This window comes from Solea senegalensis, linkage group LG12 (assembly GCF_019176455.1).
Source record: "Solea senegalensis isolate Sse05_10M linkage group LG12, IFAPA_SoseM_1, whole genome shotgun sequence".
Classification (NCBI taxonomy): domain Eukaryota; kingdom Metazoa; phylum Chordata; class Actinopteri; order Pleuronectiformes; family Soleidae; genus Solea; species Solea senegalensis.
Genome location: NC_058032.1, coordinates 17,927,148 through 17,942,310, shown reverse-complemented (window position 1 = coordinate 17,942,310; position 15,163 = coordinate 17,927,148). Strand labels below are relative to the sequence as shown.

The window sequence follows — 15,163 nt, the reverse complement described above, 5'->3', positions numbered from 1 at the left end:
TATGTGTGTGTGTGTGTGTATACCACACACACACATATATACATGCAGGTTCACAGTGCTGCTTCAGCATCAAAGAGACCTTGCATCAGTCTGCATGCAGCCCCCCGTTGGCCAGATAAAACCCAGACAAAGAGAGAAGGGAGGGGAGGGAGAGAAGAGAACAAATCGGCTGCTTCTTCCCTCTTTCTGTCGTTCATTGCTGGCACTGACAGAGAGACACGGCAGCCCAGCAGGCTGCTGTATCTCCATGGGTGTCACTTCATTTCCATGTCTTTCACTGGGTGTCCAAAGAGACATGGACCTTATTAACCCATAACCTGACAGTTGCACTATTAAGCTTGGCCCTGCACCTTCACCAACAACCTCACACATCTTTTTCCTTGTCACATGTAAATATATATTTAAGATCTAAGCTTACAAGTTGTAAAAGTAGTTTCTCCTGTTACAGCAGCATTTCCCAAAACAGTGAAATACAAAACAATTTGTGTGTAATTGATATGACAAATTATGATTATATGATATTTATTTTTTAAAAAATGACAAAAATAACATTTTTTGCGGCTATATTTATATTTTACCCTCTCTTCCTCTGTTTTATTGCTTCATTGCCCTGAAAAGATCTCACAGTCTTTAAACAGGATTGTCACAGTCCTGGACTGTCCTCCAGGTTGCTATGATCCCCACGCCAGCCAGACAAAGCGGGACGACACGCTGAACACAGCACTAATCTACTATGGCAGATACACACACACACAAAATATGTGCCCGTCTGCTTTGTGTGAAAATTAAAGTGGTATTGGAGAGATAAGAATGAGAGGATGATCCTTTCGTGGTCTTCACCTCACTGCACATATTGATCGCTCATTTTCACTTTCTTCTGCCACTCTCAGAAGTTCAAATTAGCCCAAACAGGACGAATGTGTGTGTTGGATGACGTCAGTCTTTTATTCCCCAGCACTGACACATGGCGCATATGACATCCAGCTATTATTAAAAAAGGAAAATAAATGGACTTTGTGAAAATATACTGTAGCACTGAATGCGTTGTGAAGATGTTTGTGCAGGATTAAAAGCTAAACGCTATAAGCTGAATGGCAATTTCTGATTTACTCTAATCGGCTTATCTTAACTGTTCCTATTCAGTATTAAGACTCAATGTGCAAACTGAGGATTGGCATTTGTCACATTTTGATTTGTCACAATAGGAAAATCATGCCATACATGCTTATTACAGTAGAGTTCAGTTTTTGGGTCCTGATATTATGCAACAGCAATAACTGTCCTGCTAGAAAGATATGGTTAAATCATAAATGGTAAAATTTGTAAAATTCAAATTCTTGTTATGTCTATTCTGTAATTTAATGCCATTGATTCATAACAGTCTTGTGTCTCTATGTTAATATTCCAGTCATTATCATATGATTTGGTATAGGAATTGGGATTGAAACTGGAAAGCTTGTGGTTCAAATTCCAGGACAGGTCAAGGGCTGGGGTGCCCCTGAGCAAGGTACCCAATAAAAAAACCAAAACAGTTGTGTATGTTCAAAATATAATGGGTCACATGCAGAGGTCAAATTCACTATCGAATTCTAATTCTAATAATCTTAATGCTATGTTACTGCCAGTGGCCGCATGCCTTAGCTTAGCATAAAGACTGGAAACAAGAAGAAACAGCTAGCATGTACTGTGTAACAAGATTAATATACCTGCCTCTCTAAAGCTCTCTTATTGACAGTTTTCCTTTAATTTACTCAATAATTTTGTGGATTTTGTTGTTGCAGTCCTTATGCTAAGCTAACTTGCTACTATCGAGGGTTGCCAACCATTCTGTAAATTACAGATTTGTTCCACATTTGAAAGACAAAAGACGTGTTGCATATTGAACAGATAAGAAACCCACTTTGTTTCATATTTTTGATAATCGAGTCAGTGCAAAACCATGACAGGAACATTACAGATTAGTCCATGAATGGCGATTGCGCAATTTGTATGAGGGAAGATAAAATCCTCCTTCTGCTGTCAGGTCCTCATGGTCCTACAGAAAATGGGAACTTTTAATTGCTCGAAGCAAAGGAGATGCGGCGAGATGTAAAGGTAAAATGGCGACAGGAGGATACTGTAAAACAGCATGTAAACTGTATTTTATCAGGAAATTGGCAACCCTGCTACTACTATCTCTAGCTTCATATGTATTCTACAGACATCAGACTGTAGATGGGATCTGTCTCTTAGTGCAAAAGTGTATTTCCCCAAAATGTGTGTCTGAATATATATGTACTGCCTTAAACACTAACAAAAAAATAATATTTTAATATTCATATAATAATGGCCTGTGGGACGTTGTTATGGACTAGTATTGCTAACAGTCACTAGACCGAGATACACTGGCATCCTTGTTTTTTTCTGACTTCTCAACTGGAACTCTGAGGTCACTCCCAGTTCTGAAGTAGAGACACTTACCCGTAGCGAGGTGATGGTCGACGGGTCTCTGATGCGTCCGTCCTCATCCTTCAGGTTGTAGCCCTCAGGACGCTTGTCTCTCTCACTGATCTTCCACAGCTTTACTGTCTTATCTGGAATACAGCACACACACACACACACACACACACACACACAGAAGTTATGATCATGGCTCACCACAGTGAAGCTCACATACGAGATGGATGTGGGGGGTTGGGTGGACAATCTGGCATGTAGCTGGGCAGCAGCCAGCGAGGATGATGAATTGCGGCTCCTTGTGTAGATTGTGGTGTCACTGATATCAATCTACTAGTTGACTTCATTTCCCTGCTGCAGTGTGTGCTACCCCTGAAAACGCCATCTGTGTGCGTTTCTTTTCTGCATCACATAAACACCAGTTACATCCCAGCTTCTCAGAGAAAGTGGGTGGCGGCAGCCGTCAGGTTGCTGCAGGTTTTTATTTATTTATTTATTTATTTATTTTTTTAATTTCCACAGTGAATATCTGTGTCAGACCGACGAGGCCATCGCCACAGGAGCCTCCACCATCTGCTCCAGCCACCACGAGCACTACTGTAGCAGCCATGCATGAAGCCAACAATCTGCAAGATGTCTCTCTGATGTTTGTGTGTACGTTATGGAACAAGTGCATGATACTGTATATGCACATGTGAGCGTCTTCCTGCTGTGGCAGCCATGCATGAAGTCATTAAACACCTCTGCTGGCGACACTCACTCAGTCAAGCGCAACAATATGTTTGCAGGAAAAGTCAAACAATTGCATTTTTACGAGATATTAATAACACTGCCTTTTATATCAGCTTTATCTCTGACTACTCTGCCATATGAAGCATGAATCATGTCGTCCACTGACAGAACAACAACACTACACCCACATTCAAACACAAAGTCTCCCTTTGACCATTTGGCCGCCTAGTGTTGCTCCTGCAGAAGGAGGCAGGGAGGCTTCGGCTAAGTGACTGACCGTTAGTAGAGAGCAGGAAGTAGGCAGCGTTCTGTTGAGGAAGCCATTTGATCTTGTTGATCTTCTCCTCAATCTCCAAGCTCTTCAGGTAGTCAAACTCCGGCTCGTGACTCTGGAATGTGCTGTAAACATTGTACTCTCCTCGACGCTGAGGCTGGCTCTTACTCTGCATGAGGAGGAAAAACAGTTAGAGACTCTTCACTGTTGGTTTCACTGAGGTCATGACAGGGATCATTATTTACATCTAATACAGAGCTGCATTCTTCATGATTTGAAAAGTCAGGAATTCTTGTCACTATTATGTTAAATATAAATCATCATTGTATCGTTGTTGTTGCTGTAGCTAAATCTTTTTTTTTTACATATATCTTCGTCATTGCATGCAATGTGGAATTCCACACATGTTTAATTGATAAATATTTGGTATCATTGGAAATCCTGGGATCTCAACTAGAAAGGAAACTTAAAACATTTAAATCATTTTAACAGTGGGGCAGTATAATTATTGTAGCATTTCCTACCTCCTGCTCCCTCTGGAAGACAACAACTCTGCCTCCTTTATCCCCGGTGGCCAACAGCTCCCCCGATGAGTTAAACTCAACCGTTGAGATAATGTCAGCTGCAACACAGGAAGCAGAGCAGAGAAAGGGGGAGAACATGTCAGTGTGGATGTGCACAGGGCTGTCAAGGTACAAGTCAGACAAGAAGAAAGGCGTTTCAGTGAGATCTGGTACAGTGACTTCTGGAAAACACATCTGAGTAGGGAGGGGAATCTCATCTCTAACCCACAGAGGATTCTGTGGCACAGATACCCTAGTTTGGAGAAATATAGGTTATAGGACGAACCATTAGATGAGTCACTGCATGATATCAACTTATTCAGCCCAGTGTCTCACTGAAGTGATCCAATCTGTGCCATTTCAGAGCACTCTTGTTTTTTATTGGACACTTTCACCGCACTAATAATGCCATTCATCTCTCTTCCCTGTTTCCCGGCTGTGAGACCCCATGCTGCTCAGTGACTCTCCTGCTCCTTCATTTAAGAGAAAACTAAACCATGCACTTGTATTCTGATGATACATGTTACCTGTCATTTCTTAACTTCCAATCTAGTTGGTGCATCAACAGGACAGCAACAATATAACAGTAGAAAGATCAAATTGATTTATCCGTTCTGCATCTCCATCATTTCTTAGTTTTGCCACATCAGTACAGTATAACTTCCCCCAAGATTTAAATAACAGACACCTACCCTTAAGGTAGCTTTTCCTCTCCTCCTCAAAGACATACATTTGCCTGGATGTAGGAGAGGCTAATGGTGGCTGCAATTAGCATGTAGCCTCAGGCTAAAAGGGCACCGCATAATGTCTGTCTCTCTCACACACACACACACACACATATACGTAGAGCAGAGGCTAGTCCTCAATTTAATAGTGACAATAATATGAGACAGAGGTAGAGAGAGAAAGAGAGAGTGAGCTTGTTGTTTTGTACCCCCCACGCCCTCTGTGGACCTGCTACTGGCGGAGCTCTGAACAGGAGAGGGGAATGTTGCTATGGAGACAGTTTCCATCTCTAGCAGCAGCAGTCAGAGTGTGTGTGTGTGTGTGTGTGTGTGCCAATAGCTCTCAGACTTAGTTGCTGATGCTAGCTGTAATTCAGCAGACAGAGTTAGTGCTGCAATAGAGTGAAAACCTGCTTCTGCATCTGGGGGAGTGTGCGCAGTTAAACGCAGTACACAACTTCAGACAATGGAGTCCCTGTGGACGGGCTCATCGCTTCACATAAAGCTGCTGTGTACGGCGCAAATGACAAAGCGTCATGTTTTCATGCGTGTGTGTGTGTTCCAGTTGTTTGATTCAATTGTTGGAGAGAACAGCCACAGTCTGATACAAGGCCAGATGGAGTCTTGTGGCCATGTACTGGAGCTGCTGAGGTGGAGGCGGGCTGAGGTGGGGGTGGGGTGTGGCGGGAATCTTAATCATATTTGAATTTAGAAGCTAATAACTTTTTCACAGACTACACACACTCTGACCTACTTTCACCAGACCTTCACTGACTGAAAACACACTCACACCCTTTTTGCACACGCAACCGAGAAACACACAACACAAGTGGAGTTATCTCGCTTTCTGATTATCTGCATATATTGACCCCCCTGAATGCACAGAGCTGTACATGCGCAACACACACACACACACGCACACACACAGTCACACACAATATTGTCTTCCCCGGCACCACCAAGCCAAAGCCACTGGTGTGAATCGAGTGGAATCGGCTTAGCAGTCAGCATTCTTCTATCAAAGCCTCTTTCTCTCTCTTTGTCCTTCATACTCCCCTTTTTGCACGTCTCCCCCGTTTCCCTCTCTCCTCCCATGATCATCAACGCATTAAGTCACTGAGGAGAAACAGTAATTGATGGCTGCTGTTTAACGAGTTTACACAAGCATGCTTCCTTCCATCATCTCAGTAAATGCAGAATCGGGCAGAACCACCGAGATGAAACTCATAACGTGTTGGAACGCTTCCCCCCGCCCCATGCAGATGTATTCTAACCCGACAGCCTCGTGGACCTGTGTTTGAATTGCAGCGCTTTTTGTGTTCTGTTTTTTTTTCCACATGAAATTTCATTACAGGGAACAAATTGATTAGCAGCAGACCTGCAGGTGGGCGGCGTCTCCTGAATGATTTGCACCTGCGTCAGATCAGATTTTTAGTACGAGCACCATGCAGGGTCAAGGAAGAGTGGAATTAGCAGCTGGGTGGGGATTCTTCTCAAAGAACACACAATCTCTCTCTCCCTCACACACACACACACACACACACACACACAGCTTCATCAGCAGACCATAACCAGATGAAGCCCATAAATCCTGTGGTCAGCCAGGTCTGACACAGACAGGTCAGAGCTTCTTGATGCATCAGAGATAACGCACATCCATCACCAGTAATAACGCAGACAAGCCTGTTGGCCTGCTGCTGCTGTTGTGTGTGTATGTGTGTGTGTGTGTGTGTGTGCATGGTACCGCTCTTATCTGTTCCTATTCGCCAACGTGAACTGCAATAACACCCGTCAGCATGCAATATAGAATTGTGCGTCAAAGCGACTGGATGGAAACATAGATATGCATTGATTCTGGAATGAAAACCAGAGTGAGGATATTGAATGTATTTATAGATATCCCCCAAGCCTGCAACATCTATCACACATAACAGAAGGGGCCACAAAAGGAAATGATTGTGATGATGGGGGGTCTGGGGATGGAGGTTTGTTGCACTAAGTAGGTCAACAAAAAGTACAGTGAGTCTCATCAGCACAGAGGAAAGCAAACGCCAAAATAGTAACACCCTGGCTAACCTCTAGACAGCACATAATCCTGTCAGGGGTGAAAAAAACACAACAAAAAACAGAAACAGTCTTGATCCAGTGGCATTGGACGGTTGTATGTCTATACATGGAGAGACAGTTGTATAAGAGGTGTGGAGAAAGTCCAGGTAGAGGGAGGTACGTGAGTGTTGTGTAAATGTTTGTCAGAGTTAGACTCAGAGAAGAGAGGATTACGCTGAGCTGCCTACGTCAAAGGATCAGACTGGGGGATAATTCCGGTCTCGGACTCTCTTTCACTCGTTGCTCTCGTTCCTTTTAATGATAACAAACAATAATGCATCGGTCAGCACATCTTTTTCTTCTAGGAACATTTCATGTAGAAATGATTTACATGAAATCCAATTCCCGTGCTGTACAAGCGCGGGAATGGAGACCAACAATGGAGATCAAATACAATTCTGAACCAGCCCAGCTACCTCCTGCTCTGGTACCCAGCCATATGATTAAGGCTTTATTAGCTGCACACACAGAAACAGAGAACAACGCAGCTCTCTTCATCTGAAGAGCATGACTCTTTGTAAGATCTGGAGTGAACAAGCTAATTAACCTGGTTTCTCCAGGATCAGCCCCTTGAGATGAGTGTGAATGTGTGCGCACTCTTTTGTGCATCTTGTGTGTGTGCATGTGCCTTTCTGCATCCCCACTCTCCCCCCACGGGGAGCTGATGGTGGAATGGGCGAGACATGTTAGTGCCTCACTCCTCACACTTCATTAACACGTTGGCGTGGCACACATCGGACTACAGACACAACACGGGACAGGTTGAAACAGAAGGAGAGGACAGGTGGCGCGAAAGGGAGTGAAACAAGTAACCGAGCCTTGCACGCACTGAGCTGTATGCCAAGAGGATTCATTTCAAATGCTTCTTATTTGGTATTCTCTCAGAAATTGAAGATGTGGAAGGAGGGGGGGATGGTGAAGTGGGGGCATAGAGAATTATAATCCACCACCAAAACAAAAACTCTCTCCCTCGCTGTCTGTCTGCATGTGCTGCTTTGGTGCGAATCCTTTCATCTTCCTTGTTTTCAAGACTGGGATGAATCAAAGAAGAGCTGCTGTTAAAAAAAAAAAAACGTGCTTTCGATGACCTTATCAACAAAACACAAAGCACTTCTAGTGACACGCAGGACACAGGAATTAGCTATCAAAACTTACAAATGTATTCCATTTTAAAGTCCAGAAAGGTCAAACTCTGCTCAGCCTGCAGGCTAGCAGCGCTCTGAATGACTCACACGCAACACATCTATCACAGCCGCACCTCAACTCCACTCGCCATAAAGCTATTTTGTGGGTTGAGACGTAGGATATTTCCTTTGCCACAGTCCTACAGTAGCAACACCACGGGTATTCTCAATACATTCTCATTAAATTTAATGGAACTGCAGACTTAATAAGAAGCTAATCAAGAGATGAAAGCAGCTGCTGAATAAGGAGTGCGACTCTCCCCAACTTCACAGCTTGCCATTAAGCCCCTGCCACCCTGACACCACCCCCCAATACACGCAGCACACATAGACATTATCTTTCTCGTGCTATAGCGGCGAGGTGGGGCTCTGCGTTTTGAGTGTTCCGTATAGTGAATAATGGATGGGACCTCGGGGTATGGTGGGATAAGTCTTTTTTTATGCCGGGGTCTTAAAGTGTGGCCCCAGGCCGTTTGCCTTGGCACAAGCATCCAGGCTCGCTCCTGCTCTCATCAGCATCTGCAGCGGCAATAAAGGCTGTAGGATCTCTGTTACGGGTCTGCATCAGTATTCAGCCGGGCTACAGGGGTCACAACACACTCAGGCTTGTATGGTTTCAGACCGACATACAGTATACAAGCAGCAAAGGGAAGGGAGTGAGACAGAGGGGGGCAGGGGAGACAGGGAGGAAGGGATTACATGTCCTACCAATAGATCTTTAGGTCATTGTTCCGGTAGCTAAATTGTAAAGGACCAGAAATCAATACTAAAGCAGACGTTAGGTTAGGTCCTGCCTCACAGCGAGGAAGCCGTTTACATTTTTACATCCACTGTGGCGTTAGTGTACCAACACTTGACAGATTCATCCATTACTGAAAACACATTCAAGGTGGAGATTATGAAAATTAACCGACACCCATGTTGTAGGAGTGTAACGGTACATTGATTTAACACACACTTAAACACAACTGCTTTGAAACATGCACACACACACACACATACACAAAGAGAGAGAGAGAGAGAGAGCCCAGAACCATCCATTCTGTCACCATTAGCACTGTGTCATGTGCAGGAAGATGGTGAATGCAAATTACAGTGTAATGCAATTTTCTTTCCTCTATAGACCACAGACAGTTTGTAAACATGGACGTAGTCTCCCATTTTGAAAAAGTAAAGCCCAGGAAACAGGACAAATGTAGCAGCGAGCCACCAGGGGGCGACTCCAATGATCACAAAAAATAACTCAATGTGAATGAAAATCTATGGGAAAAAAACTAGTTCTTAATCATCTTCATTACAGATTTTCCTCAACTGAACATGATGTCAATTTAGAGGAAAATAGAAAAAAGAGCATGGTACATATGTGTGGACACCGGTGTGATTGACAGCTGATATTGTCCATCAGGTGCCTTGTTGCAAAACTGCAACTCTCGAGGCTTCAAAGTGGGATTTTGCTACTAGACGACTTTGTCCATTTTTATTTACAATCTATGATCTATAGTCAACTCCCTTTTGGGGAACTTTAATGTTGAGGAGACTTTGAAATTTGATACTCAACCATAAATGACCAGCTTTGCTCACTCAGAGTCACTGTAACCACCCTCAGATCCAGCGAGGCGTGGAATTGGTGCAAGGCAAAGGTCAGCAAGAGTGACATCATTAAAGTGTGACATCATTAAAGTGTCCTGCTGCTGTGGCACAGCCCGAGGGGAAACCCTTACCAGCTCGTCGACACTCATCAGGGACCTTTGTATATGCATGTGAGAGCAAATATGTGTGTGTGTGTGTGTGTGTGTGGTCTGAATGGATGTTGCCTGATGGAACATGTGCACTTTGCTGAATTTATGAGGAGAGCAACGGACCCAGACACCGGCTCGTATGATCTTTGGCTGCAAACTGACTTCATACCATTTACGTGACACGATGTGAGCGAGTGAATGGACGCAAGCATACACCCATTCATGATATATGAGGTGTGACGATCAGCCATAAATTATAGCTATAAAAAATAACAAAAGTCGACTCTCATTGTTTGAAGAGCACAGATGGGCCACCGACTAGACCGTCCTTTCTTTAAGGGGACACGTTTTACAACCGGTAAAACTCTAATCCACTTTTTCTTGATCAAAGGAATGAGACAGAGACAGAGAGGAGAGAAGCTGGAGGAAGCTCCCCTCCTGGTTTTCCTCTGAGCACACACATCACACAAAGATATCCATCACACCCACTCCCACCCCCACTTCACTTCCTCCTGCTATGAACCACTGACTGTGTGTTTAGCAATGACAGGGAATCATCTATAAGTGCCCGGGAGCTGCACAAATGATGATGCTCTCCTGCGTTTGAATTAAAAGAGAAACATTGAGGAATGTGTGAGATGGAGAATGAGCTCTGACTTTGACTCTCCTCCAACCTGCACTGGCGTCAGTAACCTGAGCTAATGGTAAATCCAAGAAGGCACTGAGGCCTGACCCACCCTGCGGCCACACACACCCTCCAACAACCTCTATTCTACACTCATTTTCTTTCCTGTAGACAACGTCAGGGTCGATCGAGCAACCTATAATTGATTTCTTCGGTTATTTTCATAATCCAAATTTCTATTTTGTCCCATTGTGTTTCTTTTTTAAAAATGATGTGGGTGCCAGGAATAGTGTGAGATAAATCCACGGCTTTAATATATCATCCAGATCTTTTTTAATATGAGAATTTTCTTTGCCACATATGATGGTGAAATAAAAATTTGGCTGACTACAACAGGCAGTGTGAACCCAATCACGGTTATGGCGATGGTTGAAATGAAAACAGATGTTTTACTCATTTAATTGACGGAAAAATAATCTGACTTGTTTAGAGAATGCGTTGCAAACGAATCAATAATGATTGTGATCATAAATCACAACCCTTAACGAAAGACATTACACACACAAGAGCAGCTAATGATGTTGACGTTGGGCTTTGTCTGTATAATGAAAAGCTCTCGGTCTGCAGTGCTTTTATTATTTTATAATAACGGCACTTAGCGTCCATGGGAACAATCTGCATAATCAGTGCATGCATGGCACCGAGGCGGTGAGGACATCAGAGGTAACTTTTACCTGTAAATCAGTGTTTAATGTTGTTTCGGCGAGCTAAGCAGCTTGCAGGGGACAGATGGAGCTGATTGGAGGAGCATAAGGGAACTATTAAGCGGATGTTGAAGAAGCTGGTGTGTGGTCAGTGAGGAGAAACTCACTCGTGTGCAGGGGCAGCATTTATGGCTCTGCAACATCTACAGCTATTGTTCAGTGCATGGTGACGGGGGTGTCGAAAGTGAGTGTGTGTGTGCTTGTATCTGTGATGGCTTTCAGGATTTCTGCCATAAAGACTGATCTTGTCAGGACCAGTAGGCCGCATGGAGACCAAAACCTGGTCCTAATGAGGCAGAAGCTCATATCTGAGGAACTGGTTGTGTTGAGGGCTAAGATTTAAATTAAGGTTTAGGTTAGGGTTACGGTGCAGAGGCCAAACCTGTGTGTGTGTGTAAGAGAGAGAGATCCATGTTTCAATGTGCTGCCTCCTTGAATTAGGCCACCATCCCTGTGTCTCCTTCTTTCAACAAGTGAATACAGAATGAGGAAAATACATTTTATTCATGATTTATTGATCACTTTCTGACCGCATTATATAAGCAGCTTTATTCCCTTGTCCATACAGATTTAATCCGAGTCAGTGTGGTCATTAAAAATATAGCAGGTTAATGACTACACCACCTCATCATTCCCTGCTATTGACACACCAGCCTCCATCTGAATGTAACATGATGTTACTTGTTTAATTAACATGATTAAATAAGCTTACACTGCGATTACATTGGTTTTAAATGACCTTAATAAAAGCCAAGGAAGCCTAACAAGACATTCATGTATTGTAATATTTGCCTATTAGCTCCTCTGAATCATTTATGATATCATGCAGTCACTTCCATATGCTGTCATCCCTCCATAGCAACAGTGTCAGGTTAACATCAGCGCTTTTTAAATACCTTCGGTTGCATAGTTGTGGTCGCGAAGGAAGCTGTTGTTGATTTTCCGGGTGTCACTTTCCTCCTCCATTGATAAATCGGCAGGTTTGGGATCCTGAAAGCGTCAGACCTGCTCCCATCATGCCCGGTACCGTCAGCAGGCGGACTGTGGGACCAGCGGGGAGGCTGTCATGGTTCCAGGTCACCGGTGGAAAAGACACGATCGCGATCAAATACCTTGTGATTTAGCCGAAAGCGTCCGCGAGACAGAAACTGCGCCGATTCCAACAGTGGATTTAAAGAGTGATTAAAGAGCGTTACGTCCTCCGTGTGCGACGATTCATCGTTTATTCTCCACTAAAAGAAACATCAAATCATGTCCTCCTGTAGGTGGTGAATCCGCAGCAGCGCACGTCCTAAGTGTCTGATGGAGGATTTGGTTTAGTTTAGACAGACTGGATCTCTCTCTCTCTCTCTCTCTCTCTCCCCCTCTCTCTCTCTCTGAGCCAGCGGGGCGGGCGGGATAATGCGTCAACAAGCTTCTCCGATCACTTCAGTATTTCCATGTCAGACTCTCAGAAGTTGCACATTGCTCTTTTATTTTGTCTCAACACCCTGCAAAGTGTCTCTCTCTGTGCTGTGTGTCTCTGTGTCTCTCTGCGGCTCTGGTCCACGGGCAGCTCAGCTGACTCACTGCGCCATCCTGTGCTGTAGTTGCCCACTGATGCGCTGCTGCTGCTGTGCGCGAGCAGAGGTCGGCCCCTCCCATGCTGTGTGGCTGCTGCCTCTTGAAAACTGCAAATGTGACGCTCAGCTGAACCATCACCAAACACACAGAGAGAGTCCAGATCAGTCCTGGCACCAGAGGAAGTGGCTGAAGGTCCTGTTTCAAAAATTGTGACAACTTTTTTCATTCATTCATTCATTCATTCATTCATTTATTGTCTACTGCTTAAAGCATAACTATGCAGGATTAATTTAACCGCTTCAGAGTCATTGTGCTGGCTAAATTAGGAGCTGTCTCAGCTCCCTCAACTGTACAGCCTTGCAAGATCATGGCCATCCTGGTCTCGCGAGTCACAGGAATGGCTTGATGTTCATCGTGTCAAAGCCGACCAAGAAGAAGCAGAGAAATAAACGGTTGCTGAAGGAAGCGAGGAAGAGGAAATGACCGAGCGAGGGGCCACAAACACAAGTAAGCGTTGGCATCGCTGGCATGGACATGGCTCCACGGATTGCGTTCACCAGCTCCATTGAAAATAAATGGACAATAGACTGATGGGTGTTTACAGTGGTGTTTTACTCCCAAAGTGTAGGGGGAGCTCCATTTATAAGTTCCATTTATAAGCAAAATGTGGAGACGGACGGAGACTTTTGTCCATAATGGTGCATGTCGCATGAGAGCTTACAATGACGGATGTAACGGAGCTATACCACCGGAAATCATGGGGGCAGTATAGAGTCAATAGTCCAATCAGTCAGGAAAATGACGAAGAAGAGTCTATACTGCCATTTAAAAATGTCGGGAAGTTTCGAAGAGCATCTCTGTGAGATGGTGCAGAATTTGATGATTTACCTTCAGTGGTTTGACATTTCATCGATGTGAAATCTGCATGCGTTTCAGTCTATTTTGGATCAAGCACAATAAAATAACCTCTTCAATGGTCGCCATGTTTGTTGATGCCCACAACTTGACACTTGGCCCTGTGTCAAACTGGCGGCCCGGTCGATTACATGGGCCCGCCCACCACTATGCAAGGTGATGGAATAGAGACAGAATATAAGACTAAATGTATTTGCCAGCAATATTTTTATAATAGTAATAAGACATTTGGTTGTAATCATTGGTTTATTAAATGTATTACACTCAACATGAAATTACATATATTTAAGCTGTTTTAATCACAGTTATCCTCGTCATTATTTGCTAAATTTTCTATTTAATTCTCTGTTTTTTTTGCTAATCATTTTATATCAAAACAAGCACTTTTACTTTGCAATTCTGTCTAATATCATAATGAATATCTTATATTGCCCACCTCTATGTCGGTCCCCGCTTGACCAGACTAGATGCTCATTGGCCACCAGGTCATTTGAGTTTGACACCCCTGCTCTAGAGGAAGTATTGCATATTCTCAAGAATGGAGTATAAACAGGCCTTTATCCTCTGCATGAGGATAAAGGCTCAGCAGGATGCTGGAGCCAATCCCAGCTGACCATTCTCTCTCACATTCACACCTGCTGTTAACGTGGACTGTGGAAGGAAACAGAGAACCTGGAGAAAACATGCACACATGGGGAGAACATGCAAACTCCATACACAAAGGCCTTCAGTCAAACCAAGTCATGAACCTGGGTATTTCTGCTGTAAGACAACAGCGCTAACTACGACTCCACCATGTGGCACATAGCTTTTATATTCATCAAACAAAAGGAATTGATTTGACACTAGAAAACCTTCAAACAGGCCAAATAACATTACACAACTGTTTCAGAGTTATTAATAGAAGAATAGGTGACCAGCAAACTAACATAAATGTAGCACAGCACTAAATATTGTTTTATAGGCTATTTATTAATGACTTTCAGGCAAAATCAGCAGGAGGGAGGTAGATTCAGTAGAAACACCTGTTTGTCTTTCTCCATTTCTCCTCCACTTTTGCTGTGTTTCCATCAAGGTATGGTCGGTTTGGTACAGTATGGTATGGTATGATATGGTAAAGTCCTGGGTCAGAGTTGCGTTTTGATTGATAACAGTACCTGTAAAAAAATGTAATCCAATTGAATTGGATTTAAACATTGAAGGTGTTAATCATAGAGTCACATGTACAGTATAAGTGGAGAGCTGAGCCACCTTCTGTCCCCTGACAACAGACTTGGTTCAAAGTGTTGACCAGCTCTGTGTGTGTAAAGACGACAGCTGCCTCATGCCTCTTAAGCCTGGCAGATCCTACACATGCACCCCCATCGCGTCCTTCACTCTATATAGACATATATACATAGTCAGAGCAGGTCGAGCTTTAAGCTACTTTACTTTCTATGCTTTTTCTCTGCACATTCACATCCATTTCCCCTGACAGCAGACATTCAGGTCAGACAAGTGCAGCCTTATGAGAAGGGCATGACATGGCACATTTCTG

General features: G+C 43.7%; 1 protein-coding gene across 3 annotated transcripts in view; it reads right to left on the bottom strand.

Moving 5' to 3' along the window:
• Nucleotides 1-15,163, bottom strand: part of ppp2r2ba (protein phosphatase 2, regulatory subunit B, beta a) — a 51,976-nt gene that overhangs the window by 8,153 nt on the left and 28,660 nt on the right. The window contains exons 1-4 of one of the 3 annotated variants that reach the window (XM_044040246.1): nucleotides 12,045-12,746; nucleotides 3,967-4,064; nucleotides 3,446-3,611; nucleotides 2,461-2,573 (exon numbers count right to left, since the gene is read on the bottom strand). In XM_044040246.1, coding sequence (XP_043896181.1) covers nucleotides 2,461-2,573; nucleotides 3,446-3,611; nucleotides 3,967-4,064; nucleotides 12,045-12,114 — 447 coding nt within the window. In that variant the 5' untranslated portion in view covers nucleotides 12,115-12,746. Of the gene's footprint in view, nucleotides 1-2,460; nucleotides 2,574-3,445; nucleotides 3,612-3,966; nucleotides 4,065-4,697; nucleotides 4,885-12,044; nucleotides 12,747-15,163 lie in introns of those variants that run through there. The other 2 variants (XM_044040247.1, XM_044040245.1) reach the window with 2 other exon arrangements.